The 27475-nt window shown below is 52.6% G+C and overlaps 4 protein-coding genes across 5 annotated transcripts; all 4 read right to left on the reverse strand.

Annotated features, from left to right (window-relative positions):
* Positions 1-221: 221 nt before the first annotated feature.
* HOXD10 (homeobox D10) lies at positions 222-4959 on the reverse strand. The gene is made up of 2 exons (XM_037044404.1): positions 2545-4959; positions 222-1175 (listed from the first exon to the last, which is right to left on the reverse strand). Exons 1-2 carry the CDS (start codon positions 3287-3289, stop codon positions 898-900), a joined length of 1023 nt encoding a protein of 340 aa, XP_036900299.1. The 5' UTR covers positions 3290-4959; the 3' UTR covers positions 222-897.
* On the reverse strand, positions 222-13197 carry HOXD11 (homeobox D11). Of its 2 annotated transcripts, XR_005066169.1 has the most exons (3): positions 12028-13197; positions 10809-11264; positions 222-1175 (listed from the first exon to the last, which is right to left on the reverse strand). XR_005066169.1 is itself a non-coding variant. In XM_037044405.1 (2 exons), exons 1-2 carry the CDS (start codon positions 12806-12808, stop codon positions 11029-11031), a joined length of 1017 nt encoding a protein of 338 aa, XP_036900300.1. In that variant the 5' UTR covers positions 12809-13197; the 3' UTR covers positions 10544-11028. The 2 variants fall into 2 exon arrangements, 1 of the variants encoding a protein (XP_036900300.1); XM_037044405.1 differs by lacking the exon at positions 222-1175 and having other exon boundaries at positions 10544-11264.
* Positions 13198-19379: 6182 nt separating this feature from the next.
* HOXD12 (homeobox D12) lies at positions 19380-20338 on the reverse strand. The gene is made up of 2 exons (XM_037044730.1): positions 19765-20338; positions 19380-19618 (listed from the first exon to the last, which is right to left on the reverse strand). The coding sequence occupies exons 1-2, from the start codon at positions 20336-20338 to the stop codon at positions 19380-19382; spliced, it is 813 nt and encodes a 270-aa protein (XP_036900625.1).
* Positions 20339-25390: 5052 nt separating this feature from the next.
* On the reverse strand, positions 25391-27171 carry HOXD13 (homeobox D13). The gene is made up of 2 exons (XM_037044731.1): positions 26397-27171; positions 25391-25641 (listed from the first exon to the last, which is right to left on the reverse strand). The coding sequence occupies exons 1-2, from the start codon at positions 27169-27171 to the stop codon at positions 25391-25393; spliced, it is 1026 nt and encodes a 341-aa protein (XP_036900626.1).
* Positions 27172-27475: the final 304 nt, after the last annotated feature.

A 27475-nucleotide genomic window follows, 5' to 3' on the forward strand; every position in this document is an offset into this window, starting at 1 on the left:
GAAACAGCACAGCCAGGCTGGATTCTCACTGCCCCCTCCTCCACTGCCAAACTGTAGGACCCTAGGCCTCCTCCAGCTTCTCTCCCCCACATCTTTTCCCTGCTCTCTGTACATGCCACCCGCAACTGCCCAAACAAGCAGTTGAACAGGGAGATCATCGCACCATAGGCTTTCATTTCCACCCTAACAAAATTTCATTTTAAAAAGCAGAGGGAGCGAACTCATTTCCAGAGTTTATTGCATTACACATGCGACCAGAACATGCACAGAAAGCACAGGTTGCCGTTACACTCTACCGAACCACAGATGCACCACAAGGGAGAGGCTACAAGGCATAAGTCGTCAATATTCCATCTCATCAAGGACAATGGCTAAATTCATCTGCGAAAAGATACATTGTAATGTGCTTTTTCGTCCCCCTCCCCCCAAAGCTTGTGGGTTTTCTTAATCTTTTTTAAATATATATGTAATTTAAGCACTTTTAAGTACTGATGAATTCAAAACGCCATGGGCTCCTGGACTAACAACACACAGACCTTTTGTGTTAGGAAAAACATGAAAAAGTCACATTGCTGGATGGATGAATGGATTGATGGATGCTCTACAGTTCCAATAAGTTAAAATCCAAATAAAAATGCGCAGTAACTGTTACCCTGCATTACGATGAAAAAATAATAAATTACACGTGCTAGTTTTTTAATATATATATACTCATAGGGATTACAGATCACTTGCAGCACGAACAGAATGACCCCAAAGTCACAGTCTAGCAGGAAAACAAAACAAAACAAAAACAAAGAGCAATGAAGGTTTTGTTTCCACCTTCCCAGTTCTCCAGCACTCGGCCCTGGAACTCCAAGCCCCCTTTCTGATCCTGGCCTCCCACGGGCCTAGGACCTAAGAGAAGGTGAGGTTGGCGGTCAGTTCTCGGATCCGATTCTCTCGGCTCATCTTCTTGAGTTTCATTCGGCGGTTTTGAAACCAAATCTTGACCTGCCTGTCGGTGAGGTTAACGCTCTTACTGATCTCTAGGCGGCGCTCGCGGGTGAGGTACATATTGAACAAGAACTCTTTTTCTAATTCCAGCGTTTGGTGCTTAGTGTAAGGGCACCTCTTCTTTCTGCCACTCTTTGCAGTGAGCCAATTGCTGGTTGGAGTATCAGACTTGATTTCCTCTAACAAAATTAAAGGGAGAAGAAGAAACAAATCAAGAATTTTTTTTTCTCTTAGTCTGTTCAAATGTACCCTTGGCCATGACCCCGCTGTGGCAGCCAGGCCGATTTGGGAAATATGGCATTAAACATTACTCACATGAAGTTGGCCCTGGAAGGGATTTGTAATTGATGTCAGACTAGTTTAAATGCACCAAATGACACAATGGGTGGATACCTTGCCCTCTGTGTCAGGGTTCTCTCTCTCTCTCTCTCTCTCAACTTTCTGACTTGCACCAAACAATCATACAATAGTAAACTTTCAGGGTCTCCCCAGCAACATTCTAAGTGATCAGGTCATAACAGGGCTGGAGTGGAAGAAGCAAGCCACGGCCTGGACAAGCCTACAAAGCCCACTGCTGCCTCAGGTCCCCAAGCCTGCCACTTCTTCACTTCTCCTAGGCAAGCACGGAGCCCCACAGCCAGGTTGATAGGTGCTCATTCTGTTTCAAACCATAACCGAGGAACTGAGAACTCCTTCTCTGCCCTGCCCGGACATTGTTGAATCCTCCAGAATTTCCTGAATTCTCTTGCCTTCTTGCCACCACACAAAAGCATTGCCCCAGAAATGTATCTCCTTATTGTGGCCCACCTCTGGGCACTGAAGGAGAGGCTCAGGGGCAGGGTTCCTTCTGGAAAAAAAAAAAAAAAACAGAGCCCCTGGCTTTTTGCCCTAGCCCAGCCCTAAGGCTGGCTCTGCCAGGTGGGCCACACAGATTCTATTCTCCCCCCTTCCACCTTTGCCCCCTTTGCAAATGAATTGCAAAGCTCGCGGCACTTTCCCCAGACAAAGCCAAGGTTACCTCCTAGCTCACAGAGTCTAGGAGCCCTGTCCTCCTACCCAAGCACCAAACAGCCAAGCCATCTTGTTTCCCTTGCTGCCTCCAAGCTCGCAGGATGCGGGGTGCATACACTTAAATACAAACACGGTGCCTCAGACCACCTTAAAATATTCACTGGGTGAAAGGCAAAGCTGGGACCGCAAATCTGAGCAGGAGAAAGGAGGTTCTGGGGCTCTGTTTATGAGCCGCAGGTCATTTGCGCTCTTTTGTTGCATTTCAGATCTAGCTCAGGAAAAATAAACCCAGCAAGCCCTTCCTCTGTCCAGGCTCCATCAGTGTGGGGCCAGGACTAGCCAGGAGGGCCAGGGCAGCAGGGAAGAAGCAGGGACGATCTTGGGACTGAGACTGCTCCATCTAAGAGCCGGGGGGGAGCAGCACCTGCCAGTCGCCCGCCTGAGCTGCCCGGGCTCTGCGCAGGGCACTTAGGTGCTCCCTTTTTGCCAGGTTCCCGCTGCACGCCCCGCTGGGGCGGCAACTCTGCGCATACCGACCTTTGCTTTCCTTCTCCTGTACTTCAGGACTGGACACGGAGACTTCAGCCAAGCAGCTCCTCTCTTCCGGAAGGCCGCCTTTGGCCTCGGGGCTCTCCACCTGGGAGACTTTGGTGGGCTCCTGGCCATTCGCGGGCTCGTTCATCTTCTTTTCCATCTGCAGCTGGGCGGCCGAAAGCTGCGGCTTGGCCGCGCCGCGAGGGTTGAGCTGGAGCATGACTGTGGAGCTGCCTTCGGGGCTGTTATTGTACTCTTGGGTTTTCCCGGTGGCGTAGGTCTGACTCAGTCTAAAATATCCAGGGACAGGAACCTCGGGGTTCTCAACGGGACAGGACTCAGGGACCAGCCTCTGGTACGAAGGGACCTCAGCAGAAATGAGTTTGTTGCGCTTATCAGAATACATGCAGCAATTGGATTCTTCCTTAATGTTGGTGGTGAAGGAGCAGGTGGGGACTTGCTGTGTAACAGGTTGCTCTATTCGACAAGATCTGTTCGGATCTGTCCAACTGTCTACTTGAGGTATATAAGGATGCACATTCATACCCATATTTTGGTGGTTCACTTCTCTTTTGGCCAAAGACGGGAGCAGTCCACAGGTTTGCATTCCATAGGTCCCCATGTCTGCGCTAGGTGGTGGCATGTACATGCTGGCGCTGCTCGAATAAAAACTGTCACTCCTGCAGGCACTGATCAAGGAATCTACTAAAAAAGTATTAGCAGCAGGAGAGCTGTTGGGAAAGGACATTTTGGGGAGGAATTTGAAGAAGAGAGATTGTGTCCTTTGTAGGCTGACATCTCTAGGAAAACATTCCCCGTGTAATTGTGGATGCCTCTGCCGACCACATGACAACTAAGCCAATGAGATTTGAAAATGGCCTTGAGCCGCAGCCTCCTCGCAGGTCACGTGCTGCAGAGCAGGGCCAGCGGGCCGCGTAAGCACGGACAACAGCGACATCTACTATGCGCCCGAGATAGTGCGCGCTGGAGATAACCGGCCCAGCGCTCTGCGTCGCCCGCCCGCCTACCCGGGGCTCGCTCGGCCCGCCGGTCCCATTCACGTCCCCCACTCCGGCCTCTGCGCCACGCAGGCGGAAGAAAAGGCTCCCCCAGAGGGGCCTTGGGAGGATACGCGGGGAGGGAAGCCGAAGCGCCGTGGCGCCAGCACATAGAAGCATTCCACGCACACACCCAGGCAGAACGCTCCCATCGGAGCCGGGGCCCAGGCAGGGGTAGGGGCCCAGGCTGGTTAATTTTGTCCCGGGCAGCCGGGGAAGGTGAGTTGATTCCCCGGGCTCGGAGACATCCCACCCCGGGGGTCCATAGGAAAGATCTCTCGCGCAAAGACGCGGCCAAGGTATCCTGGGAAGCAGAGACTCGAAGGGCCGAGAGGGCCAAGAGGCCACGCAGCTGCCGCCCCGGAGCCCCGAGGACTTGCTCGGCCCCCGTGCTGTCCTCTCCTTCGGCTTGCCTTGCCGGGCTCCAGGACCCTTCGCTCCCTGGAGCCTTGGGCTCTCAGAGGAACCACACCCCGACCTTTTCGGGCGGACGCTGGGAGCTTTCAGATCGGAAACAATTCCTCGCCGGAGTAGTTCGCTATCTGAGAAAGCGTCCCCCGGGTTTCCAGCGGGAGAACGAAACCGAGGTTTCCCTCCCCACACACCCTGATAAATAGATGGCAAAGGAGGAGGAAGAGAGAAAGAAAAAAATATTTTTTTTTCAAAAAAAGGAAAACTCTCGCCCTCAGACTCCTGAAGTTTTAGAAAACTGACTGGGCCAAACAGAGAGAGAGATGATGCAAAGGTGTCATTTGGTTCTTCTGCAAAGAAAAATGTTTTCCTTTTATGGATTTTGTAAAAGCATTGGTTTCTGACAAGTGCAAGGTACAAAAGGTTGTTGAATTTATTAATACATATTAAGAAGAATCAGGGCGATCAATAAAATTCTCATCTACATTCTTGGGCTACTTGGTAATTTTCTTGCTTCTGAAGGATTTTAAAGAGTTATACCCACGGTTGCCACACACGGGAAGATATTTTATTAACAAATCAATCGTGACTTTGTAAAGGATAAGATTAATAGTTAGGATTTAGCATAATGGCGTTCGCTTTATGAATTATTGAAAATTATACTATTGATTTTTCCCCCTTCGCTACTAACCAAGAAGGTCAATTTTTGTTTTAACACAAATCGTCAAATATTAAAAGCTATAGTTTTGTCAGAAGTCGAATTTTATGGTTTGAACAATACCTAAAATTATTTGACATGGTTTCGCCTGGGTAAGGGGAGGGAGTAAAAAAAAAGGAGGTGGGCGAGGAACCTGAGCCCTCTGTTTCTTCTGGGGAAGGAGCGTTCCATAAAGAGGATTCGGTCTGGGACTGCGGTTGAGCTCATTAAAGAACAGCCACCATCACCACCAGGGAAACTCAGAGTTTTATGAGAAAGTTCAACAACTTCCTCCCTCCTTCTCTAGTTGCAGGCGGGTAAGCAGCCCTTTGGAAGCTCCAGCCTCCGGGCAGCAGTGGGGAGCTTTAACCTTGATTTCCAAAGGCTTGCCCTGGCCCTGCCAGGGCGCTGGAGCCATCATCCGTTTTCCGATCTCCTTCACTGCCTTGGACAGAGGGAAAGGGCCCCACTAACTCTGATGGTGAAACCGTTCTCTAACCGGGAAGGCATCCGTGTTTTCTTCTCCACACGTTGCCCTGTATGGGATGGCCTTGGATTTCAGGCACAGAGACTGAACTTGTGGGTCAATTGGGTTTCCGCCTCAGGAGAACATTTCTTTGCAGCCCGATGCTAATTAAAGCACATCAGCTTTCTGGGGAACCTAGTTGCCCTGCTTGCTCCTTCACAAAAACCTTTTCCAACAAACCTTTTGTCACTCCCTCCCCAAAAGGAATCTCCGTTGGCCGGGTGGAAAAATAGGGGTTGGACATTATTTTCGGCCTTGGGACTGCTTCGCCTGTCCCCTCAAAGTGCCCTTGCCCAAACAATAACCCCTTTTAAAAACTCCACGGTGGCAATGAGACAGACCTTTTAAACCTTTACGCAGCTGTTCAAATACAACATCATTGTCAGGTTAAAAGCCCAGTGCCTCTAACCGCTCAGGCTGCAGGATGCCTGTGCCGGAGAAGCCTGAGGGTTAAACATTACATTACCTTCCCGCAGGGTTGTCTGTTTTTAAGCTTGTGAGGGGAGGGGGTAGATGGATGAGACAAGCAGAGAAAAAAAAAGAGCAACTTTTGACTTTAGTCTGGTAAAGTCCTGTTCAAAACTAAGAACCACTGACCAGCACCCCAAAATTGCACTCTCACAAGGCAGAGATTATCACCCCGGTCACGGCAAAGCGTGCCCAGGGCTAGACAATGTGCCCACTATGCACGCTCTCTCTGCAGGCGCCCTGACGCCAGCCTGGTGCTTCAACCTAGTCCCTTTCCATTTTGGCCAGGGCAGCCGCCAGGAACTCGGTTGTCCATTTTTCCCCAACCCATGAAGAAGGCAAGACTGTTTGATGTAATTGGGAATTTTATGCCTATCAAATGCCCTTTCATAATCTTTATTTTTACATGAAGAAAACAGCCAAGCTAAAAAACAAAAACAACAAAAACACAGCAATTCCTGGGAGAGCGGATAGACCTGCCAGGACAGGCAGGATCTACCTTCGGAATACGGGGGCCTTTCTGTTTCAGTTCCCAGTGGGTTGGAGCTGAAAGTCACCACCACATTGGAGTTGGTTTTTAAAAGGTCTTCACTCAAAGAAAAAAAAATGTGTATCAAATATAATTTTGAATTTATTATCACAAAATTCTACTTGATTCTTTTTTCAAATTTCTGCCTTCAGAAGAGCTCCCTGAGGCCAGAGACTGCCAATATTTAAAGGAGATTTTTATCATAAAAATGGAGCAAAATAGTTTTAATACAAGAGAATCACCTCGGCAAGGGAGGACGAAAAGTTTGCCTAAGATCCTAAGGCTTCGATGAAGCAATTGGAATGAAAAGGCAGTGGCTTTCAAGGCCAGTCTTTATTTTGCTTCCGAGTATTTAAGTAGCTGTATAGCCACTGTTCTCCATCATCTTTAGATCACTGGGAGCCGTTACCATGAATAATAAATCAATTTTGTAACATAAAGGAGATAAATATCCATGTTTGTACCAAGACACCCTTCTCCCTGGCATAGCTCTTTCCAAAGAAAAATTAAAAGGGTCGCTTTATCAAGAAGTTAGCATTTGTAATCAAGAAGCGGTTTGCATCTGTGCCCTCCTGTCGCCGGGCCTGAATGAACTTGGGGGCTCCTTGATTTGCTCTAAATTTGGGCCCAGAGTGGCCTCAGGGACATACCATTCTTTAGGGGCAGAGTGGATGGAGACAAATTTTAAAAGCTTCTTCTCCAAGACACCCACAGAGGGTTGCACTGTGCACCTTCCAGCCAAACTGAAAGAAATCGGAGCAAGTAGGGAGGCTGGGGAAGCCACCGCCAACTCGATGAGGGATCTATGGAGATGTGTACAAGGGCCGGCGGTGGGGAGCCTCTTTCCGTAGCAGACACAAAAGACTCCATAGCGCATTTTCCCTCCACTTCAAAATCTGAGACTTCAGCAACTCAAGATACATGACTACCCTCCACAAGTCCCATACCCCTGAACAATCAGGAGGGGTCAGGCCTGCAGTCCTTAGAAGTCCTGGTCCAGTTCCCTGGCCTTTTTCAGGCCCACCTTGGGAGCTGCCAGGAGGAAAGGAAATGCAGACCGCTGAGCACCCATGTGGTCTTCAGGAGGCTGCCAGCCAAGGCCGAGAGGCCCCGCAAAGCCACATGCACCCCCACTGGAGTCACCCAAAGAGGACCACAACGACATTTGAGGAGGGGAGTCCTCACCCCTCCTGGAGTGAGGCCCGGGTTAGGTCCCAGGAAATGTAGCTTCACAATAGCTAAGTTGGGCCCACAGTCTGACAGGCTGGAGCCAGGGATGCCACAGGGAACACCCACGTCTCTGGCTAGCACCTCTCCGGGGTGTTCATGGTGCCCCATCCACCCTGGAGCCGATGCCGGCTCCCAGGGGTGGACCCTCAGCCTTTGGTCCAGGGCCTGGAGGGAGGAGACATTCAGCAGAGCCGACCAGGCTGGACTAATTCTGAGGGTTGTATGCGCTTCACAATGAACTTCGGGTAAGAAGGGATAACTACCCATCCTTAGAAACCCGCATCCTAGAGACCGCTCTTTTGGAACCTCCCTTTTGGCCTGCGGGTGGCAACACATGCTCTTCCCAATCTTAGGGGCTTTGCAAAGGGCGGGGGTGGGGGGTTGAAAAGAACAGCATGAGGCAAGCAGACGGCTTGGAGGGGTGACCCGGGGGTTGTCAAATGCAAAGCCCGTTTCCTTCCAATGCATTACCCATTCCACAATGCCTAGAAGTATAAATGTTAACTGATACAATCTGCCGCTTCCCACAGCCACATCAGTCCAGCCTGGCCCGTGCGACCCAACTCATAATCCTTCCTGCCTGTGCCTCTCAGTCGCTACCTGTAGCCTCTGGCACCAGACTTGACTTGGGTGGAGGGAAGCGTTTTAGTCCAGAACGACACTCCCTCAGTTGCAACTCCTATTTTTTCTAGCACCACACCCAGCTAAATTGCCAGAGCCCTGATCCGTCTTAAAGAAAAGCGTTTTAATCATCCCAGAAGGTCCGAGAGCGAGAAAGGAGGACAGGGTTTTGGGGAAGGGGTGGTCCTGTCCTCATATTGCTCCCAGCACTCAAACCATCAAGAATATTGATATTCCCTAATCCGATTAACATGCAGTGGCATGACCTATTTCTAAATGCACGTATTAGTCTTTTAAAAATCTGTCCTGAACACCACCAGGTTATAACAAGGTACTCTTTGCAACAGCTTTGTCTTTAAGTAGACAACGATTAGGTGATAGCTTTCTTCAGATATCTGGGTAGTTCCCGAATTTTCTTTGTCTTTGTACAACTTCCCACACCTCATGTCTGCTTAGAACAAACAAACAGCAAACAAACACTTTAGCGGCTGCCTGTTTCTAAGGGGCTGAGACTACCTATTAGAATCCAGTGATAGAAAGATACGGTACCTTGGCCTCTGCGCCAACCGCGGCTTCGGGAACGTGAGCACGCCCCCGTGTGGCTCTCCAAGGCCATACAAACGGAAAATGGTATCTCTTGCCTAAGGTGGCAAACGTACAAGCTTGCTACGTTTAGCCGCAGTAAAAAAAAAAAAAAAAAAGGAAAAAAAGAAAGAAAGAAGAAGAAGAATGAAAGAAAGAAAGAATAAAAGGGAGAAAAAAAGAAAAGACATATGCCGAAAGAATAAACTAGCTTTAAGCAGCTTCTGGAAAGATCATACTACTATAACTCCTAGGGCACTGACATTGTAACAGACACCCAAAATTCCAAACAAAGGAATCCCCTTCCAAACGAAATTACTCAACTTTAAGCTTTGTTTCTATTGCATTTTTCACCAAAGGTTGTGGGACGTTTTTGAAAACAATATATTTTCTTTTGATCCATGTCATAGAAAGTGCAATAATTTATTTGACAAGGTGACAATTTAAAAAAATATAACGAAAGTGTTAGTCTAAATAGAACTTCCTTTTTCAAATGTTTGCATTTAAAATCGAGGCTCTTTATTAGAGCAAAGGGTACTGCTATCTGTGACTCCCCCCAGAACTCTCCACTATTTCCTAGCTGTATTAACAACATGCTGGTAGACATTTTAATCTAACTAGTGTTCTTAAAAGAAGTCAATTGTTATTGAATTACACAAATGCTTGAAGGGAAATTAAGGTTATTGATCCTGAAATTAGGAATTTGCTTAGATTTATGGTGAGTCCCCATATGATTCTGTGTGGTCATAAATGTGTGTGGGGATCTGGGTGTGTGAGCATGTGTGTGTGTGAGTGGGTGGCGGATGAATATCACAGAAGGACCTTAAGGCGCCTAATTATTCAGAAAGGTTAAAGGTGATGACCTTGACATTTTGGAAGTTCAAAGGCATACACTTATGCACTTATGTTTTTCCTTTCCCCCAAAGCCTTGGCAATTAAAAAATTTTGCATTGGAAGTGTATGCCTCTTTGGAAGAGGCATGTGGTGCTGTATATCTTATGGATTTTTTTTTTTTTACTCTGGGCTTATGAGAAGTTAAGAGTCATAAGATTCACTTTACTCTTTTCAGAGAAAGAGAAGTTTTCCTCACTCCTCCAGTTTATTGCACATTGCGGAAATCTCTTTTGGGCCCACCAGAAGGTGTATAATATAACCCAATTAAGCTGTTTAGAACTTTGGCTTTTATGGTGTTGTCTAGACAGTTCAAGGTTTTGTAAACAGCCTGGCCTGGTCCTGAAACATAAAGTGCAGTGCACCCCCAACACATGCTTTAACTTGAAGCGATAAATGTGGTGAGAACTGGGTCTGCAGCCCCATGCCCTGTTCCAGGAAGGGGGCTTATGTTCCCTGCTCCAAACCTGCTGTGACACCAGCAAAGCTCCCCGAGACCTCTCTACCCATGGAAAACTTCCTTTTAGCAAACTCGTTTTTCAGTAAGGTTTCTAATATTGGTTTCTTCTTTTCAGGGACCTTGGATCCCTGACACTTTAAGAGTGAATATGCATTTTCTAATCGGTTTCTTAAAATTTTCCTCCCCAGAAATTCTAAGTTCACTAGACTAGTGTGTGGGGGGGTGGGGTGGGGGTGGGGTGCAGGATGTTGCTTCTTATGGTCCTGCTGCTTCAGCCTCATCATCTGGAGAAGACAGCACCAGGGTCACATCCTCAATTTAAAGAAAGGTTCATCCCTCAAGTGATTTCTGAAACCAATGTAACCTAGAAGTGGGGGAGGGAAACTCTTATTTGAGCGGAATTAAAAAGCATTTCATTTGATTTTCAGTTGCACGGGGGAGAAGCTTTGGGCTGCTAAAATATCCTGAGCAGACACTAAACTTATTCAAAGAGGAAAATTCATACAGTATATTGAAGCTGTAACCTCCATTTTACTAGAAACCATTTATTCACACAAAAGACAGTGACTCATGCCTTGACACGACAGACCAAATGTACACATTTCCCAGAGTTTAAATAATCTGCATTCACCAAGGGAGAAAGACAGGGTCTCTTAAACTCAGAACAAAAGCAAGTGCCTTGCCGCCCAGGCCTAACTCTCTACAGATCCCACAGCGTCCCCACCGGGACCTGGACAGGGAGGGAAAACAACAGCACACTGGCGGTAAAATTGTAAAGGGACGTTTGCATTTACCATTTTCCCCTTATTAGGATCCGTTGGGCCAAGTCCCGGGCCTGGTCCGCAGGTAGCAGTGGTCGCTGGGAGGTCCCGAGTTGATCGTGGGAAGGAATGGTGGAGTTCCACAGAGAAGAGGCGTCATTAAACCCAAGGACACTGGGCCTGCGGGGGGCAGGCTGGTAGGGAGGAGGGTGAGTGAGCGGGGGTTGTGGGAGAGGGGTGCTTCCTGGAGCTCTCAAAATAAGGGATTTCCAGTGAAATACTGCAGACGGTCTCTGTTCAGTTTCTTTTCCTTCATCCTGCGATTCTGGAACCAGATTTTCACTTGCCGGTCAGTAAGGTTGAGCATCCGAGAGAGTTGGAGTCTTTTCTCTTTGTTTATGTACACGTTAAAGAAAAACTCGCGTTCCAGTTCTCGGATCTGGTACTTGGTGTAGGGACAGCGCTTTTTCCGGGACCGCTGGGGGGCCACTGTAAGGCAAAGAAACCAAGGGGTGAGAGAGGCCACTGCCTGCCAACCCCCGCCCACCCTCCCGCTTGCCCGCCCAGGCCTTCTCGAGGGCCAGGCCTCGGTCCTTTGGGGACGTCCCCTGCCGCTCTTGAAAGGCCCTGCCTGCGTCGTGGGGGATGATATATGGGCGGGTACAGGAGACATTGCGGGCGTGGACCTGTGTTCACACCCGGACACACACACACACACATACAGCCTGGCGCTAAGGTGGGGAAGCAGAGCACGAGGCAGCCTCTGGGCTGGAACTCGAAGGGAGAGAAACAGGAGCGCGCGGGGGCATCTGCTCGACTCCAGGCAGGAGCGCGCGCCAGCCAGAGGCTTGGATAAAGTCCAGTTCAAGGATCAAACTCTCCTCACCCCACCCCACCCCTTAAAAGGGGGAGGCTCGAGTGTCCATACTCACAAATTGGCTTGAAATCATCCCTCCCTCCCTTCATGGTCTCTAGCACATACACAAACACACACACCCACCCACCCACCCAAACTGAGAAAAGCTCTCAGCAGCGATTAACGTCCTCCTCGAAGTCTACCTTAAGCCCACCTAAATTGGTTTCCTATCGTAAACACGCTTTACAACGGCCGGGGAAATCTTATAGGATGTATAAACCTCTTCGAACGCTTATAAAGTAGCACATAAAACGGCGCAAGCGGAGGGAGGCCCCCGCTGCCCCCCCGCGCCCCGCGGCCCCGGGCCCCGCCGCCCACCCGGCGCCCGGTGCCTACCTGTGCCGCTCTTCTCAGCCCCCGCCTCCCCCGGGGGCCCCTCGCCGTCACGCCCGCCGCCTTCTGCCGCCCCCTTCGGCTCCGAGGCGGGGGTCGCCTTGGCGCAGGGACTGTCCCCACCGCCACCTGCCCCCGTCTTGGGGTCTCCCTTGTCGGCAGCACCCTCGGGTTGTGGCGGCGCGGGCGGCGGCGGGGGCTGCGGCCCGGCGAACGGGGGACCGGGCGCGGCCTCGTAGAATTGGTCGAAGCCCTGCGGCAGGATGCCGTTGCGGCCCACGGCGCTGTAGAAGTTGGAGGCGGCACCCGCAGGGCCGTGGGGCGGCCCCGGCGCGGCGCACACCGGCTCCGGCGCCTTGAAGAGCACGTCCGGCCGGCGGCCCGCGGGCGGGAGCAGCTCGCGCTGCATGGCCGCCTCCTCCGCTGCCGCCGCCGCCGCCGCCGCTGCCGCCGCCGCCGCGTAGTAGGGAGCGTAGCCCCCCGCGCCGCCGCCGCCACCGCCGCCCCCGCCGGGGCCGCCCCCGCCGCCACCGCCCCCAGCGCCGCCGCCGCTGCCGCGGTACGGCCACTTGGCGCGCTCCAAGCTGTAGTCGCGGAAGGCCACCTCGCGCACGGGCTGGACGTGCGGCGCTAGGTTGGAAGAGTAGGGGAAAGTCATCTGGCAGGACGACGGTTGCGACAGAAACGATGGCTTGCTGGCGAAGTCCGACGGGGCCACATAGTAGGCGCAGCCGGGCAGGTACATGCTGGCTGCGCTCGGGCCGCACTCGTCAAAGTCATTCATGGCTCCGCGGCGTGCGCACCGGCGAGCCCCGGGCCGCTCCCCGCGCCGCCAACCTGAGCCATTGATTGCACAAGAGGCTTGGGCCAGGATCAACTAAGCAAAAATCCCCACCGGGCGCTGACGTGCAATTCATCTTGATTGATTCTGGTGGTAATTATGTCACGTGACGCCATGGAGAGAAATGTCCTTATATCTATATCAGTGCTCGCCAACACGCCCCGGGACGGCTCCTGGCGCCGAGACACGCGCGTTGGGGGCGGATCTGGCCTCGCTCTCCAGCCAGATCTCTCTGGGCGCCCCCTGACTAGGCTGCTCCGCAGACTGGGTCACCTGTGTGCTGCCGGTGGCTGCCACTGCTGGGCGCATCTGCCACCGCCCGGTTGGGCCGCCCGCCCGCGCCGCTTTAAGTACGCGGACCGAGGACGAAGGGGAGGAGGAGGGAGGGGGAGGAAGGAGGAGGAAGGGGGAGGAAGGGGGAAGGGAAAGAAGCGGGGAGCGGAGGAGGGAGTCCCGGCTCAGGGCACTGGGGACTAGGTGTGAGGGTGTGAGGTTCCCACTCTCCACACCCCTTCCTGCAGCCGCTCCCTCCCCCGCGACGCCGCCACCCTCTGTAGCTTGCTAGCCAGGAGCTTGTTGCTTCTGGTTCAAGGGGCGTGATTGAGCAGCTCTGGGGCGCAAGCAGCCCTGATTTACATATTTCTCTGCCAGGCTTTCACCACACAGTAACTTGGCTCTCTTCATTCCTTACTCAAGGAACGTGAGTGCCAGCCTCGAGAAACCCCACCAGGAGCTCACTCGGGCTAAGGCCTCGGTCCCCACTCGGCCCTGTCGCCCTCTCTCCGCCTGTCTCCGGTCCTGCCTTTCTTGTCTCTCTGCAGCCCTCTCACTCTTTTCCTCTCCTGTCCTCTCTGTCTCCCTCCCCTCTCTTGTTTCGCCTTTGCTTCTTCCTTCCTTTTCCTTTTCTCTGTCTCCTGGTACTCTCTCCTTCCCCCAGCTGGGTGTCACTGTCTCTGTCTCCCTCCCTGTCACCTCTCTGCATTTTTTTTCTCTCCCAGTGCTAAGGCAAGGAGGAAATCCAGCCATCAGAGACACCCTGTGGCCCCTCTAGAAGCTGGCGGGGGGAGGGGGGAGTTGGGGTGGTCCTGATAAACAAAAGGATCCGAACTCCTTCTGTCTGGGCACACAGCCTTCAGCTCTCCCCCAGCAGAGAGGAAGCATCGGCATCTCTGCCCTCCTGGTCCTCTTTGCTTTCTGGCCATGACTGGGACCAGTCCATTTCACATCCAGCCCCTTCCCTGCGTCCGGAGCCTCGCCAAGGCCTACACATCCGCCTCGTCTCCCCCAGTCTCCTTCAGTGCCCTTGGGCCAGCACAGTTGCACAGTTACTGCACCACCCGCCCCCCAAGTTCTTTGGCTTGCGGGGAGGGGGAGGCGGTGTCTCTTGGCAGTTCTTGCCTCCTTGCTTGAGTCCCTCTATGCCACTTGGCCCTGGGGACTCCCTGTCCATTTGCCCCAAGGCCTCACTCTCCTAGGTGGACACTTTGTCCCTCTTCCCTAGCCTAGGGATCCAGGCAAGGCCAGAACTCCCACCTCCAGAAGAGCCAGCGCTTTCCAAAGGTAAAATCAGGCCCTGGGAAAGAAGCCCCCCCGCCCAAAACCCAAATCCCAGAATTCAGGATAGGAAGTTGCCCCTCTCCCCAGATTCCTCTGCCCAAGCAACCTGAGCACTGGGGCTCAGCCCTGTACCCAGAGCAGGCGGCACAGGCTGTGAATCTGGGTCCCTCCCTGGCCCCCACCACTGCAGTGTCTAAGAGGTGAGCTCTGCTCGCCACCTCCACAGACAGAAAAGGTGGGCTATGGGAGCTCACATCTGATTTCTGGCTGATGTACCCCTCGTCCTCCTTTTCTCCTCCTTCCCCTTTTCCTTCCACTCTCCCCTCTCCGCCCTGCTCCTACCTCTGCTTTTCTCCGAATACAGCTCAAACCGGTCGGTGGCGACTGGAGGGTGAGGAATCTCCCCGCCCCCCCCAACTGTTCACCCCTGTATGCACCCTTCTCGAATCTGGCACCATTGCCCAGATTCCAGCTTGTCCCCTTCTCCTCGACCCAGACCGCCAACACAGTTATCTGCCTCCCCATCTCCATCCCCGGCCCGAGCCTCTTCCTTTCGGGCTCCCAGTCGACGCCCCTGGATCTCTCTCCTAAAATGGCTCCCGGGACACTGCCCTGCAGCGGCTCAGGACCCGGGGCAGCGGCGGCGGGGCCCCGAGTCGGGTCTTTCTGTGTCCAGGGTGCAAAAAATTCTCTGCACAGGGTGGGGCACAGGCATGCCGCTACCCCCAAAGTAGAGTCTGCTGACCGCCAAAGAGGGAAATGGGGAGGACGAACCATTCAAGTTCAACGACATGGCGATGGCGGCTTCGGCTGGAGCCGCGCTTTGGCGGGGGAGGGTTCGCCATCTGCGGCGGCGGGCTGGTGCACCGGGGAAAGGAGCCCGCGGGCCCCCCACTGCGCACTCGCAAGGACCCCCGCCCCCACACCCAAGCCAAGGCTTTCGTTCTGGGCCCAGCAAGCTTCGTCTTTTGACTCCAGCTCCCTCCTCGATCTCCATCCAAAACCCCAGGAAAGCGGCAACCTCCCACCCTCTCGTCCCGCTCGAGAACCTACCGTGAAGGCTCCGGCGCTGTGGCCTCGTCCTTTGCCTGCGGCCCCACTCGAAGCGCAGGGAGCGCACCGGACCCTCCCGGAACAGCCAGCAGCTCCGCGAGTGATAGCTTTCTGAGCAGCGCCCGAAAGCGATGCGGTAATTTCGAGCCACCCAAGATAAGACACTAACTTGACCTTAACTTTGTCAGGGCGCCCCTGGTATCTGGAGAACGTGAACAGACACTGTCTGGCAGCTCTCGTAAAAGCTGACTGGGGAAGGGATTCTGAGTCATTTCATTTATTGCCACTACAGTTCTGCAAGAAAGCTTTTCCTCCCTGCCAAACTTTAATTATTTATGCTCGTTTAGGAAACGAAAGAAGAGGAGAAAAGCGGAGAAAACACCCAGAGCCAGTCCCTTCCTGCAGAGCCTGCGGAATGGGCTTCCTAAGTCAAGTGACTGGAGAACAACAACAACAAAAAAAAATGTGGGGAGATCACCTTTGTCCAAGGAGATAGGACAGGCGCCTTGGCCCCCACCCCACCTCCCACTAAGGTGGGTGTATGCAGCTGAGAGAGGCAGGGTGAAGGGGCAACCCCCCTACTATCACACATGAATATTTACAACGGTTCTGGATTTGTCCTCCACTCCAACCCCCAACCCTGGCCTCCCGGAAGCCTCCCCAACCCGCCTCCCTTGGGGAGAGCCCCCAGGCCTTAAAAGCGCCCGGTAGGCCCTCTGAACTCGCAGCCGACTGAATGCCAGACGAAGCCGTTTTTTTCTCGTTTAAAAACCTTTTTCTTGGTAAAGAGGCCTGTCTGGACTGCAGCATTTCGGAGAACGCATTTGTCTTTGTGCGAGGGAATGTTGAGCACTCCGATTTCAGCATCCTTTCTCTCTGGCGTTTGTTTCTTATGGTGAATTTCGTCGTGGTTCCAAATCCCTGCCAGGACTTCGGCTACGAAGGGAGAGAGGACACCGCTGCCTTTGTATTTGTGCGGATCAGTAAAAGGGATAGATTTGAAAAACATTGCTGAAGCTATAAGGGATGGACAGGATTTTACACTTAGAATAATTGCAATCTCTTTGAGGAGTGGTCTCCACGAATATCTCTTCCCATCCTACATTCCAGGCTAAAGTGATAGAACACGATGATTTCATTGTGTGTGTGTGTGTGTGTGTGTATGTGTGTGTGTATGTATGTATATATATATATATATATATATATATATATATATATATGAAAAGCATGGCCTTGGCGTGTTGTCTCCGGTCCTAGATTTAAATCTGGGTTTCCTGGACTTTTACCCAGCCTTCCCAACCTGAGGTCCGAGTATGGCTTCAGCCTTTGTTTGGATGTTTTGAGACCCAGCTCTGGGTACCATAGTGCCACCACCTCCCTGAATCCCACAAGACCGGAAACATTTCTAAAGTTAAGGCCTCCACAGCTTCTCGGTTCCTTTTTTCTCTGTTGCATTTTTTAAAGGAGCTATTTTAAAAATATTTTTAAGCTACACATCAAGTTCGCTTGAGGGAAGAGGACTTGGAGCCACTGAACACTCAGTACTAGAGATTTAACAGTTTTGTGAATTGTCCCACTTGCTAAAAGCTAGCAATTCTCTGCTTTCCATCTCTGAGCCAGCTGGAGCTGGGGTCTGCAAGAGGACAGTGAGCTCAGCAAGCCCGAGCTTTCCCAGCCCGAGCTGGAGTATCTGAAGGCCTAGGGGTGCAGAGGCCACATTTCCCAAGAGAGTTTGCTGGGCTGCAGGCAGAGGTGCCAGTATGGAGGTTTTCAACAGGGCATCGCCTTTTCCAGAGAAACCCATGGCAGAGAAAGATGTTGGTATGAAAATCTGAGGAACCTCATATCTTGGCGCCCCCCCCCCAACAACAAGCTTTCAGGTTTGAGAATTTAGGCAAAACATAGAAGCCCCTGCCCGCCATAAGCTGAGGGTTTGCTTAGTGTGTGAGACACACTAAAATCTGTCTGTGAATCTTCCTCTTTGGATATTTTGGACACATTTTGTTCATAAGCTTTCATACACCATTTCCTGACTGACTCGGAAGACATTTTCTTATTTAATGGACAGTCAAGTCAGTACCTACAGTGAAACTACAATCAGAAAAGAAAAAAATTAATTTCATGGCCTGAAAAACATAAGGAGGGAATCCGAAACATTTTTGAAAAATCAACATCAGTCCCTTGACAGCTTGGCTGGGACCTGGATATTTATTTCCACTCGAACATTTCTATGTGTCTGATATATACAAGCTATTGTTTTTGACACAATCAAAATAAAACAAAACATGCACGACAACTATCAGGTCGCAGAGAAAAGGCAATTAGTCTAAACATCAACTAAGGTCAGTTGGGCTGAGGCTCAGGAGCTCCTTCTGAGGTGCCCACTCTAGGTCCAGGGCCTGGTCCTCCACTGAAAACAAAACATTGGACTTTGGGAAGAAATCTTCTATCCTTTGGCTGTTGTGCATATTGCTAGGAGTTGGGGGCGCTACTTCTCAGGAGATGGAAAAGAAGCCGGGACGGTAGGATCTTGGGATGGGGGTGGGGGGCTTGGGTTCACTGAAGTTAAGGCAGGATACCCAGCACACCTAGGACAACTCCAACTGGCATTCTGGAACCCCAACCTCCACAAAGCAAGCCTAGCAGAGCCCAGGGCCTTGCACAGGCCGCAGAGGCAGGCCAGAGATGTCCTCAGAAAGGGTACAGTGGTCGAGCCCCTTGGTGGAGTTGGCAGGTGATGGAGAAGAAGAGGAGAACTTCTGGTCCTCTCTTGGTCAAGAGCAGCTATGGGGGGGCTGAGGATCTGAGGGGCCTCCTTTCTTGTCCACCCCCTGCCTGGTGGAGGAGGAGATTTCACTTCTCCCTGCGGTGGCTCATTACTATAATTCAAGAAAGAAAGAAATGTTGGCACCTTTACCCACCTTGACAGGAAAGCCATATTTACAGTTGGAATGTAGGGCCCCCCTGCCCCCTTGCTCACTCCCTTCTCCTGCCTCTTGACATTTTCCTCTCCCTCCACTGCAGCCCAGCCTCAAAGCAGACTAGCATCTCCTCATCAGAGCTCAGCTCTGGAGCCCAGTTACCCAGCACAGGGCTCTGGTTGAGGCGTGTGTGAAGGGGATGAGAGAAGTAGGGGAATTTTACCAGTCTCGGCTAGGAAGTGCAGGTTGCCATGGAACCCCAGCCTCCCTTGCCCATTCCTAGGAAAGAAGTATCCAGTCCACTTCGCCCAGCTGGAGGAGCCAGTCCAGCTTGAACTCCGAGATGTCTCTGAGTTTGTACGGCCACACTCCTTCCCCTTTCCTCCCAAGATCTGAAGGTCTAAGGTGGCTTTTGTCCTCTCAAACCAGCCAGGGAAGACAGAGGGTGGTGGTGATGGTACACTTTCCTTTCTCCGGCATCATGATTCTGGCTTTGCCATAAGGGGCTTTGGCTGCAAAGAGACAGGATTGTGCCCACAGCCCTTTTCCACTTCGCCCTGAAGCCCTTCCTAAATTCAGTTCCATTCTGAGTTCTAACTAGGTGTCTGCTAAATGCAGAAAGGATTGGGGAGAAGGGAAAAGGGAGACTAGGCAAAAGCAGAAATCCAAGTAAAAGGGAGCTGGAGTGAGCCCAGGTGTAAATGCCTTAGCCGAAAGCAAAGACAGGTGACCCCAGGACCCCACTGGGGAACCCTCAATGCCAAGGTTGTGCTGCAACTTTCACAGCCCCTTCCGGAAAAGGGAAAGCCTGGAGGCACTACTGGCCAGGTCTCCAAATCTCCCACTGGCTTTCGGGGCTGCAGCCAGAGCAGGAGGGTACCTAGGATCAGCTGAGGAGTGGAAGGAAAAGCCCTAGTCCCAGATCTTCCTCCACGCCAGACTCCGGCTCAAAGAAGCAGAACCGGCCTCGGCCAGGCCAGGGATTAATACAGCGCCAGCGCCTGCTCCCGCAGCACCACACGCTTCTTCTTCATACGACGGTTCTGGAACCAGATTTTGACCTGCTGGTCGCTGAGGTTCAGCCTGTTGGACAATTCCTTGCGTTTCTGCCGGTTGATGAATTCGTTGAGGAGGAATTCGTTCTCCAGCTCCGCAATCTGCTGCTTCGTGTAGGGTTTCCGCTTCTTGCGGGCCCTCCCGGGGGCCGCCCCCCACGGCAGGCCTGCAACACAGCCCCAACCCAAGTCAGCCCAGCCCGCTCCCTGTTGCCTGCCCACCCCCGGAGGCTCCCTCCCCCTACACACTGTACCCTGCATCCCACCTCCCATTCCGGCCCTGACTGGCCCGGGGAGCATGGCCACCGTTTACCGTCGGGCAGCGAAGGTCGCAGGCAAGAAGCGACGCCCGCTGCCTGCACTGTCATGTTCAAGTTGAGCGGGCCCTTGGTGTCGTCCTTGAAGCCGGCGGCGCAGGGGGTCCCCTCAATCAGGGCCGCAGAGCCTGGCGCGGCACGGCCCACACCCGCGTAGTCGTACTTGGTCGATTTGAGACCAGCGGCCGAGGGCACCAGGCTAGACTCGGGGGCAAAGGGCGGCCGCGAACGGCCACGCTCCTCAGGCGCGGCGGCCACGTCGGGCGTATAAAACTTGGCCTGCTCTTCGGGTCGGTCCTTGGCGCCAAGGGGCTGCAGCCCAAGAGGCCCGGAGCCAGCCAGGTAGGGTTGCGAGAAGCCGCCGAAGGCGGTGGCACCGGCAGGCTGCGCTGGGGCGCAGGAGGCGGGCGTGGTGGCCCAGGGCAGCGCGCCGCGAGGGTATGAGATGGGGGGAAGTGCGGCCAACTGGCCTCCATTCGGCCGCAGGTTGGAGAAGTAGAAGGAGTCGGGCGACTGCAGATTCAGAAGCGAGCCCACATAGCCCGCTCTGTAGAGACTGCGCTCACACATCTCCAACAAAGGGCTTCGGCTGTGCTCGCAGCAGTATTTAGTTACAACCGGGAATAAGAGGACAGGCTCAGACGATTGGACGAAACTTTGCCTGCAGGTTCTTCAAAGCCGGTCATTTCAGCACCGCCTACATCCCCCCGACCCGTTTTCCCCCCCTTCAGGGTATTATGATAACACCCGCAATATTCGATGGCGAAGGACAAGCCTGCCAGGCAGAGCCAAGGCATGTTCGAGCAGAGGGTGAAACCGCTGCAAGTTTCCAGGCCCAGTGTCAGGAGCTGGGGACATCAGGCATAGGGCGCCTTTGCCCAAGTGTCCCTTGGGACCCTTCTTGGTCTTGATTAGCTTTGTACTCCCGTCTTTTCGCTGCTTACCTGGGCCAGGCTTGCTTCTACTAGCTTTAAGATGCAGCCGAGGCCTTTCCAGTAAGGCGTGAGTCTCAGTTTGCCCCAAGATCCCGTGGTCTGGTGGGGCCACCAGCTCTGTCCCTAGACCTGAGCAATGGTACTCCTAACCCATCCCTCCCAGGCCCATCTCTGTGGAGAGAGCTCTTCGCAGGGTATCTCACAGCGAAAACCCACGAACTGCCTGAGCCCTGGGCCCCAGGCTGCAGGCACCGTCCCAGAGGTTTACTGATTGAGAAGTGCATCACAAACTCTCCCGAGTTCGGTTCCTAGGAAGGAAGCTTCACACCACTCCTGGGTGCTTCTTCATGGCCAAGCCTTGTGGTCCTCCTGGGGAAGCCTGGACTGGACCGCTGGATTGGCCAAAGGCTACATTCCTTTTATAGCCAGGAGTCACCTTGGCTACCACATCCTGCAAACCAGAAGTCCAAGGTGTCCATCCACTCTGTGGCAGGCAGAGTAGGCAGAGCTTCTTCGCACTCCCCCCACCCCCGCCCCCGACCTGGTGTGGAAGGAGAGAAGAGTCAGAGCCACGGGTCACACCGAGGAAGAGGGCTGGCAGCATTCCTCCCTCATCGCCTCCAGGGCCGCGGGAGGCTGGCGGGTTCCGGGGTCTGTAGAACACGGAGGTGGGCGGGGCAGCGCTCTGTTGCCGGGAGCATCGTGGCAGCCCCCGCAGCAGGCCCTGGGTCCAGTCTGGCCAGAGGGCCAGGGGTCGTCCTCCCCTGCCTCGGGTCCCAAGACCCCCAGCGACCCGGCGGCTGGAGCCCGCCCCAGCCTGCAGCCCGCCTCGCGGTCCCCTAGCCAAGCTGGAATTGGTTAGACCGCCAGCTCCGGCACTGAGACCACACAAGCGCCGCCGGAGGGCAAGGCTGACCACCGCGCTGCGACTTTATTGTGTGAGTTATGGCGACCAATTGGGCGGCTCTGGGGAACGCAATCGGCCTCTTCCTCCCGCTCTAGGGCGGGGGAGGGGGTGGGGTGGGCACGTCCAGGGCTCTTCCAGACTCCGTCAGTTGCCTCGGGAACTCAGACCCAGACGCACGCCACTCCCCGTCCTTTGGTGACGGGGCGGGGGTGGTAGACGCAAGCTGCTACCGTAGTTCCTAGGGACCTAGGGGATCTGGGCTCTCACTTTTAGTTTTTAAGGAGCTACAGCCTCCCCAGGTCCGTAAGCTCCAACTCCGTGGGTCCCTGACGCCTCCCCTCCTCCCGTTTCAGTGTACAGAGATTCTCCGGTATCTCCAAGTCTACTCCGGACCCTTAAGCAGTCGCACGGCTGCGGTTGGCCCCTGGGGACTAAAGATAGAAAGGAACTAAGTGAGAAACAGAAAAAGACTAGAACGAATTAGACTCCTTTCATTTCTCCTTGGCTCAGAATGGTGCCCAGTCACCACGTCATCTCTTGAGTTTACGATTTCCGAGGTCCAGCAGGCAAAGTTGTATGCGTGGAGCTGCGAGCTGGGGACAGGGAACAGGGAGGCAAGGGGTGGGGGTTAGGGATGGAGGGTGGAGGTTGGAGGCTCGGCTGGTAACCTGGAGAATGGGAAAGGAAATTTCGCCGCGGAGCTAAACCGCGCGCTCTGCCAATGCCGCCAACTGCCCAGGAGATGGCGAGCGAGCTCCACGCCTGACGTGGAGCAGCCGCACGGTCAAGATCAACAGTGAAGGACGACGCAGCCGCCCGGGGTCTTCAGCCTCTGCGGTCACGGCCCGCTGCCAGGCGCGTCGAGCGGCTCGGGAAGCCGGAGAACTGGCGGCGAGTCTGGCCCGGACTGCGAGGCCAGGAGGACTCGGCAGGCTGCCAGACGTGGGGAAGCGGGGAAGCGTCGCAGCTCCCCGCCCCCCGCCTTTGTCTGGCGGTGTGTCCCGGCTCCAAAGCCACCTTCGCCTCTTGAATCACGCGCAAAAACGCGAGCCTTGATTCTCCAGCGGCGGCGCTCGAAACCTGCCGGGTTTCGGAGGCGCTGTCCTAGCGGGCTCTCGGTCTCCACGTGGAGGAAGCGCAGCTCCGGTGGGAGCTCCTCCGCCCGAAGCTCCCAGGCCCTGGCGGCTTCCCGCGGGCCTCCCTGGCAACGCCTAGCCCACCGACCCGTTCCTCTCCCCGCCCCCCCCCCTCGGAATATAAAAGGAATTCATATAAATAACAAAGTTCATCTGTTACTGATTTAGCCTTCAAGTCAAATTCCACCGGGAGAGTGAGCGCAGTTTTAATCTTCAGCAAACCTCCCATTTCTCCCAGGCGGAGGGAAACTGACAGGGAAACTGCAGTTAAAAGAAAAACCTCGAGGCAATTCCCTCCATCCACTGGCAGGAAACCTGACCAATGGACCCGAGATATGGGCCTTGGAGTTTGGAAGTTACACAAAAGAAGGGGTTGGCGCTGGGGGCTACGACGACATGGGAGAACAAGGGAAAACAGGCCTGTTTCGGATGAAAAACAGCAAATGTTAGTAGTTCTTCACAAAGTGGAAGGTCGGGACGGCATGGCCCCATTTTCTCCAGAGATTGAATCGTGGTCACTTCTCTCTCCCTCTCCCCTCTGTCTCTCCCCCTGTATATATCTCTCTGTCTCTCGCTCATTATTAACACGAAGACGTCTGCCCCGCAATCAGTTGCAAGATATGAGAGAAATCAAGCGGGCCAGAGAAAACGAAAGTAGCTTCGAACCTGTGATCTCTGCTCTTTTCTCTGGCAGATACTAAAGGAGCCCTCCCGCCAGAAGAGTTTACATATTGTGTGAGGTTTTAAACATCTGTATTAAGCTCACATATCAAAAAGTTAGCAACCACTAAATTAATTGATTGTGCCTGCGTGCTAACAACGAAGAGGCAACCTATTTCCCTAAACAGCCATTTCCCTGACAGGCAAAACGAAAGTTCGTAGTGCCTAAAAATTGCGTCTAGAGGTTTAGGCTCTATAATTATGGTTTCAGCCTACAACTGCTGTGTGTGGATGGCGGGAGAAGGCGATAAGGCATAAGCTGAAATGTTTCCTTTTTAATTGCCAAATATGGATATGTCTAATTTTAAGACCTTCCTAGAGTAGATATTTATTACAGCCTTTCTAGGAAGAAAACCTCCAAGTGAGCATGTTTTTCTGGACCTGGCACATACATATTGATTTTAAAAATGAAACTGTTTGAATAGATTGGTAATATTGAAAGAAGTAAAATTTTATTGGAGATGTTTTTAAGGTGGTCTGGTAAAAAATATCATTTTAGACACCACAAGTCATACCCTCATGTAAAGGCGTTACTATTTATGTCGAAGCCTCAGAAAAGTGGGGAGGACTGGCAAGAGTGGAGAACCTAGAGGTTTCAGAGACCAGAAACAGTGCTGAGTTTTCTTCATATACAGGGAACAGCATAGTGTTTCAGATAACAATGTTTTACAATAAATAAGAACAGTTTCTAGAGCCAACACAAGCTTGGGAGAGAAAACAAATGTGTAGAGACTCAGAGGAAACAAGAGAGTTCTGTTTATTTGCATCTCCCTAGGAGTAAAGAGTGATTTTTAAATGCCTGAAGCACTGCTCACATATCCCAGCTCACAGACATTTCATCTACAAAAATAATCTCTCAGTTGTATAAATATGCAGCACTTTAAAAGTAGTTATCACTTTCAGAAAGATTTTTTTTTCTTTTTGGACCTTAGAGCTCCACAAGTTTTGCATTTGTTAGATGTTTTACAGCTTTGAGAGAGGCCCAATACATTTGTTCTGATGGTCAAGTTATTCACTGGGTTCTGGATGAAAGTTCCCACCCATGTGGCCTTGGTTGGACACTTTTTTAAGGGACGGAAGAGATGGCCTCGATTTTAGTTCCACAGACTGGAGGCCAAGGAGAGGGGGTGCATTTATACCATTCATAATTGCAACCATTTAAATATTTGCATGTAGAGCTGGGGTAATGAAGTCATCCACGAGGACACATTATTTTCAAACTAAAGATTGTAAAAGCACAGATCTACAAGGTATGTTAAACATTTACAACAGCAAGTGAAAGATTCGAAGTCAGAAAGATTGTCTTCATTCCAATACCAATACAAACCCTATTTAATAAGGTAGCTGCTTTTAAAGCCATAACGGTATCTCCAGCCTCCTGTTTTTAGCATTTCCAGTGACCCTGGAGAACTGCCTCCCAGAGCTGTTTTCACTTGCCGCAGGGCAACTGCTGAGAGCTAATGATTCAATTACCTAATCACAGGATATGAATGACTGCAAATTGTTCTGCCTTAATGGATTATGAAGATAATCAGTGCTGGAAACAGGCATATAAAGTAACTAAAAAAATAAAATCCTAAAATGAAAACGAATGACATTTCTGAAATTCATGGGGCAGGGGTATTCAAAAATACTTCAAGTCCTTTATACTGGCCTGGAGGGAGAAACAGAACATTGAAAACATCATAAAAATAAACCTAGAAAAGAAAAAAATCAATAATAAACAAGTAAACAGAACTACAAAGTCAGGTGGGGTAGCAAAAAGTTTTAGAGCCAGATAAGGGGAAGAGAGAAAAACAATTCACAAAGTTTGCCATTACTGGCTGGGGCATGGGGAGAATTAAATACATATTCAAGTCTTTCCGAAGGTCTTTTGGAGACAACAGAAAGCATTTAAACAGCTCTGTGGCCAAGCTGGTCCACATCAAGAGACAGTATCTTTGAGCTTGGAGACAATTTTCTTATCTTTCACTCTTCGGTTCTGAAACCAAATGGTCACTTGTCTTTCGGATAGGTTTGTGGCAGCCGAGATCCGCCGCCTCTTGTCCTTGTTAATGAACTTGTTAATGGCATACTCATTCTCCAGTTCTTTGAGCTGAAGTTTGGTGTAGGGCACCCTCTTCTTCCTCCCCCGACGGTAGACACACATGTCTGGCTGATTTAGAGCCACATCCCCTGGTATAAAAAACAGAATGGAAAAAATTAGACCAGAATATTCAGAGCACCCAGCTAGGGACTGTATGTGTATGTTTGGAGGGGCTACAGGGACTAAAGAAAACCAGGCTATTTACTAATTGTATCATTATCATTTACACAGACATTATTTATATGTTGTTAAAGAAGGATTATTTACGCTTCAAAGTGAAGGCCTATTGGAGGGATCATCATGGTTTCTCAGGCCAGCATCTTAACAAGCCTGTGATTTTATGGCGTGGTTATCGAGAATGCTCATAAGGATAGTTTCTGCAAATACCGGTGGTGCACATACAAACCATACATAGACTTTTAAAAAATACAGGCTGTTTGTTCAAGCTTTGATTTCTTGTGTTCCAGTGTTTGAAATTTGTGAGCTTTAGTGGTTACTCTGGGGCATTCATGTCCTTGAAAAGTAGGGCCCAATTCTGTGACACCTCTTTGGGGAGGAGACCAAGGCCTGACTGAGCAAAGGGCATGCAAAGACCTTCAGCTTTAGGCGAAAAACAGGCCTGTGCCCGTACACGACAAAAAAAAAAAAAAAGGTTGGGAGGGAGGCAATTTAAATCAAAGGGAGGAATTTGCAGATTTCACTCTAACTGGAGGAACTGTTCCACAACCCTGGTTGGGCAAAGGAGGACTGGCGCCCACTCTGAAGTAGGGACACACACTCCAAGTCCTTTCATTTCCTTCTTCCCTTCTCCGCAGTGCTCCCCGCTTTCCCCCAAAGTCCTTACCTGGAAAGGATGATTTCCAAAAGTGGGAGCCCTGTGGCTGGTCCTTGGCGCAGTACACCTGGCTGTTCCACCCGTTGGCCAGCGTCCAGGACTGGTAGCCCTCCATGGAGATGTACGCCTCGTGCCGAGGCTCCCCGGAGCCGAAGGTAGACACCATATCGATGTAGCCAGGCACGTGCTGGTAGGGGCTCGTGTAGCCCTGGTAGAAGGACACTTCTTTGGCTCGCGCGGGTACCTCGTTTGCCGGCACGCTGCTGCTTGCCAAGCCTGATACGTCCATGTACTTCTCCACCGGGAAGCCTCCCAGCGAGGAGTGCGGCGACGACTTGAGAGCATTTTGCTGTAAGCCCACACCGTGCGACATGCGGCAGCTATAGTAGCCGTTACCGAAGTGGTAGCCGTAGCCCAGAGCTGGGGCGCCCGGGGGCGCTGTAGCGGCCGTGCCCGGGGCAGGGCACTCTTTGGCGGAGGGAGCCTCCGGGCGCGCTGCGACCACAGCCGAAGATGACGAGGACGAGGTGGAGCCCGCGCGCTCAGACGTCCCAGGGTATGCGAAACCCGAGGCGGCCGCGGCCGCCGCCGCCGCTGCTGCCGCTGCCGCCGCCGCACGCCCGGAGTGTGTCCCGGCGAACACTGGAGCGGAGAGGAAGCCGCGACACTGGCCGGGCGCTGCCGCCGCCACAGAGGAGGAGGAGGAAGAGGAGGCCGGAGCCGCCCCGGCGGCCCCACCGTCCGTCCGCAGCCCGTCCATGTCCCAGCTCCCGGCGCGGCTCATGGCCCGGCCTGGCCGGGACCTGGCCCTGGCCCTGGCCCCGCGCAGGACACCATGGCGCAGCGCGCCTCCTCCCTCCTCTCCTTTCTCTCTGGTTCTCGCGCTCCCGCCCTCTTCCTCCCTCTCTCTTGCTCTCTCCCTCTCTCTCTCCCTCTCTCTCGCTCTCTCTCTCTCTCTCTCTCTCTCTCAGTAAGCCTCCCGCCTCCCGTCGGCCCGCCCGCCCTCCAACAGGTTAGCTCATCGTGGGACGTTTATAAAAACGAAGTTCAGGTTGGGAGGGGGCCTGGGCCAGTCGGGGGGCCGCCTC

This window comes from Sturnira hondurensis, unplaced genomic scaffold (assembly GCF_014824575.4).
Source record: "Sturnira hondurensis isolate 20B ecotype Veracruz unplaced genomic scaffold, ASM1482457v3 Scaffold0004136, whole genome shotgun sequence".
NCBI lineage: Eukaryota > Metazoa > Chordata > Mammalia > Chiroptera > Phyllostomidae > Sturnira > Sturnira hondurensis.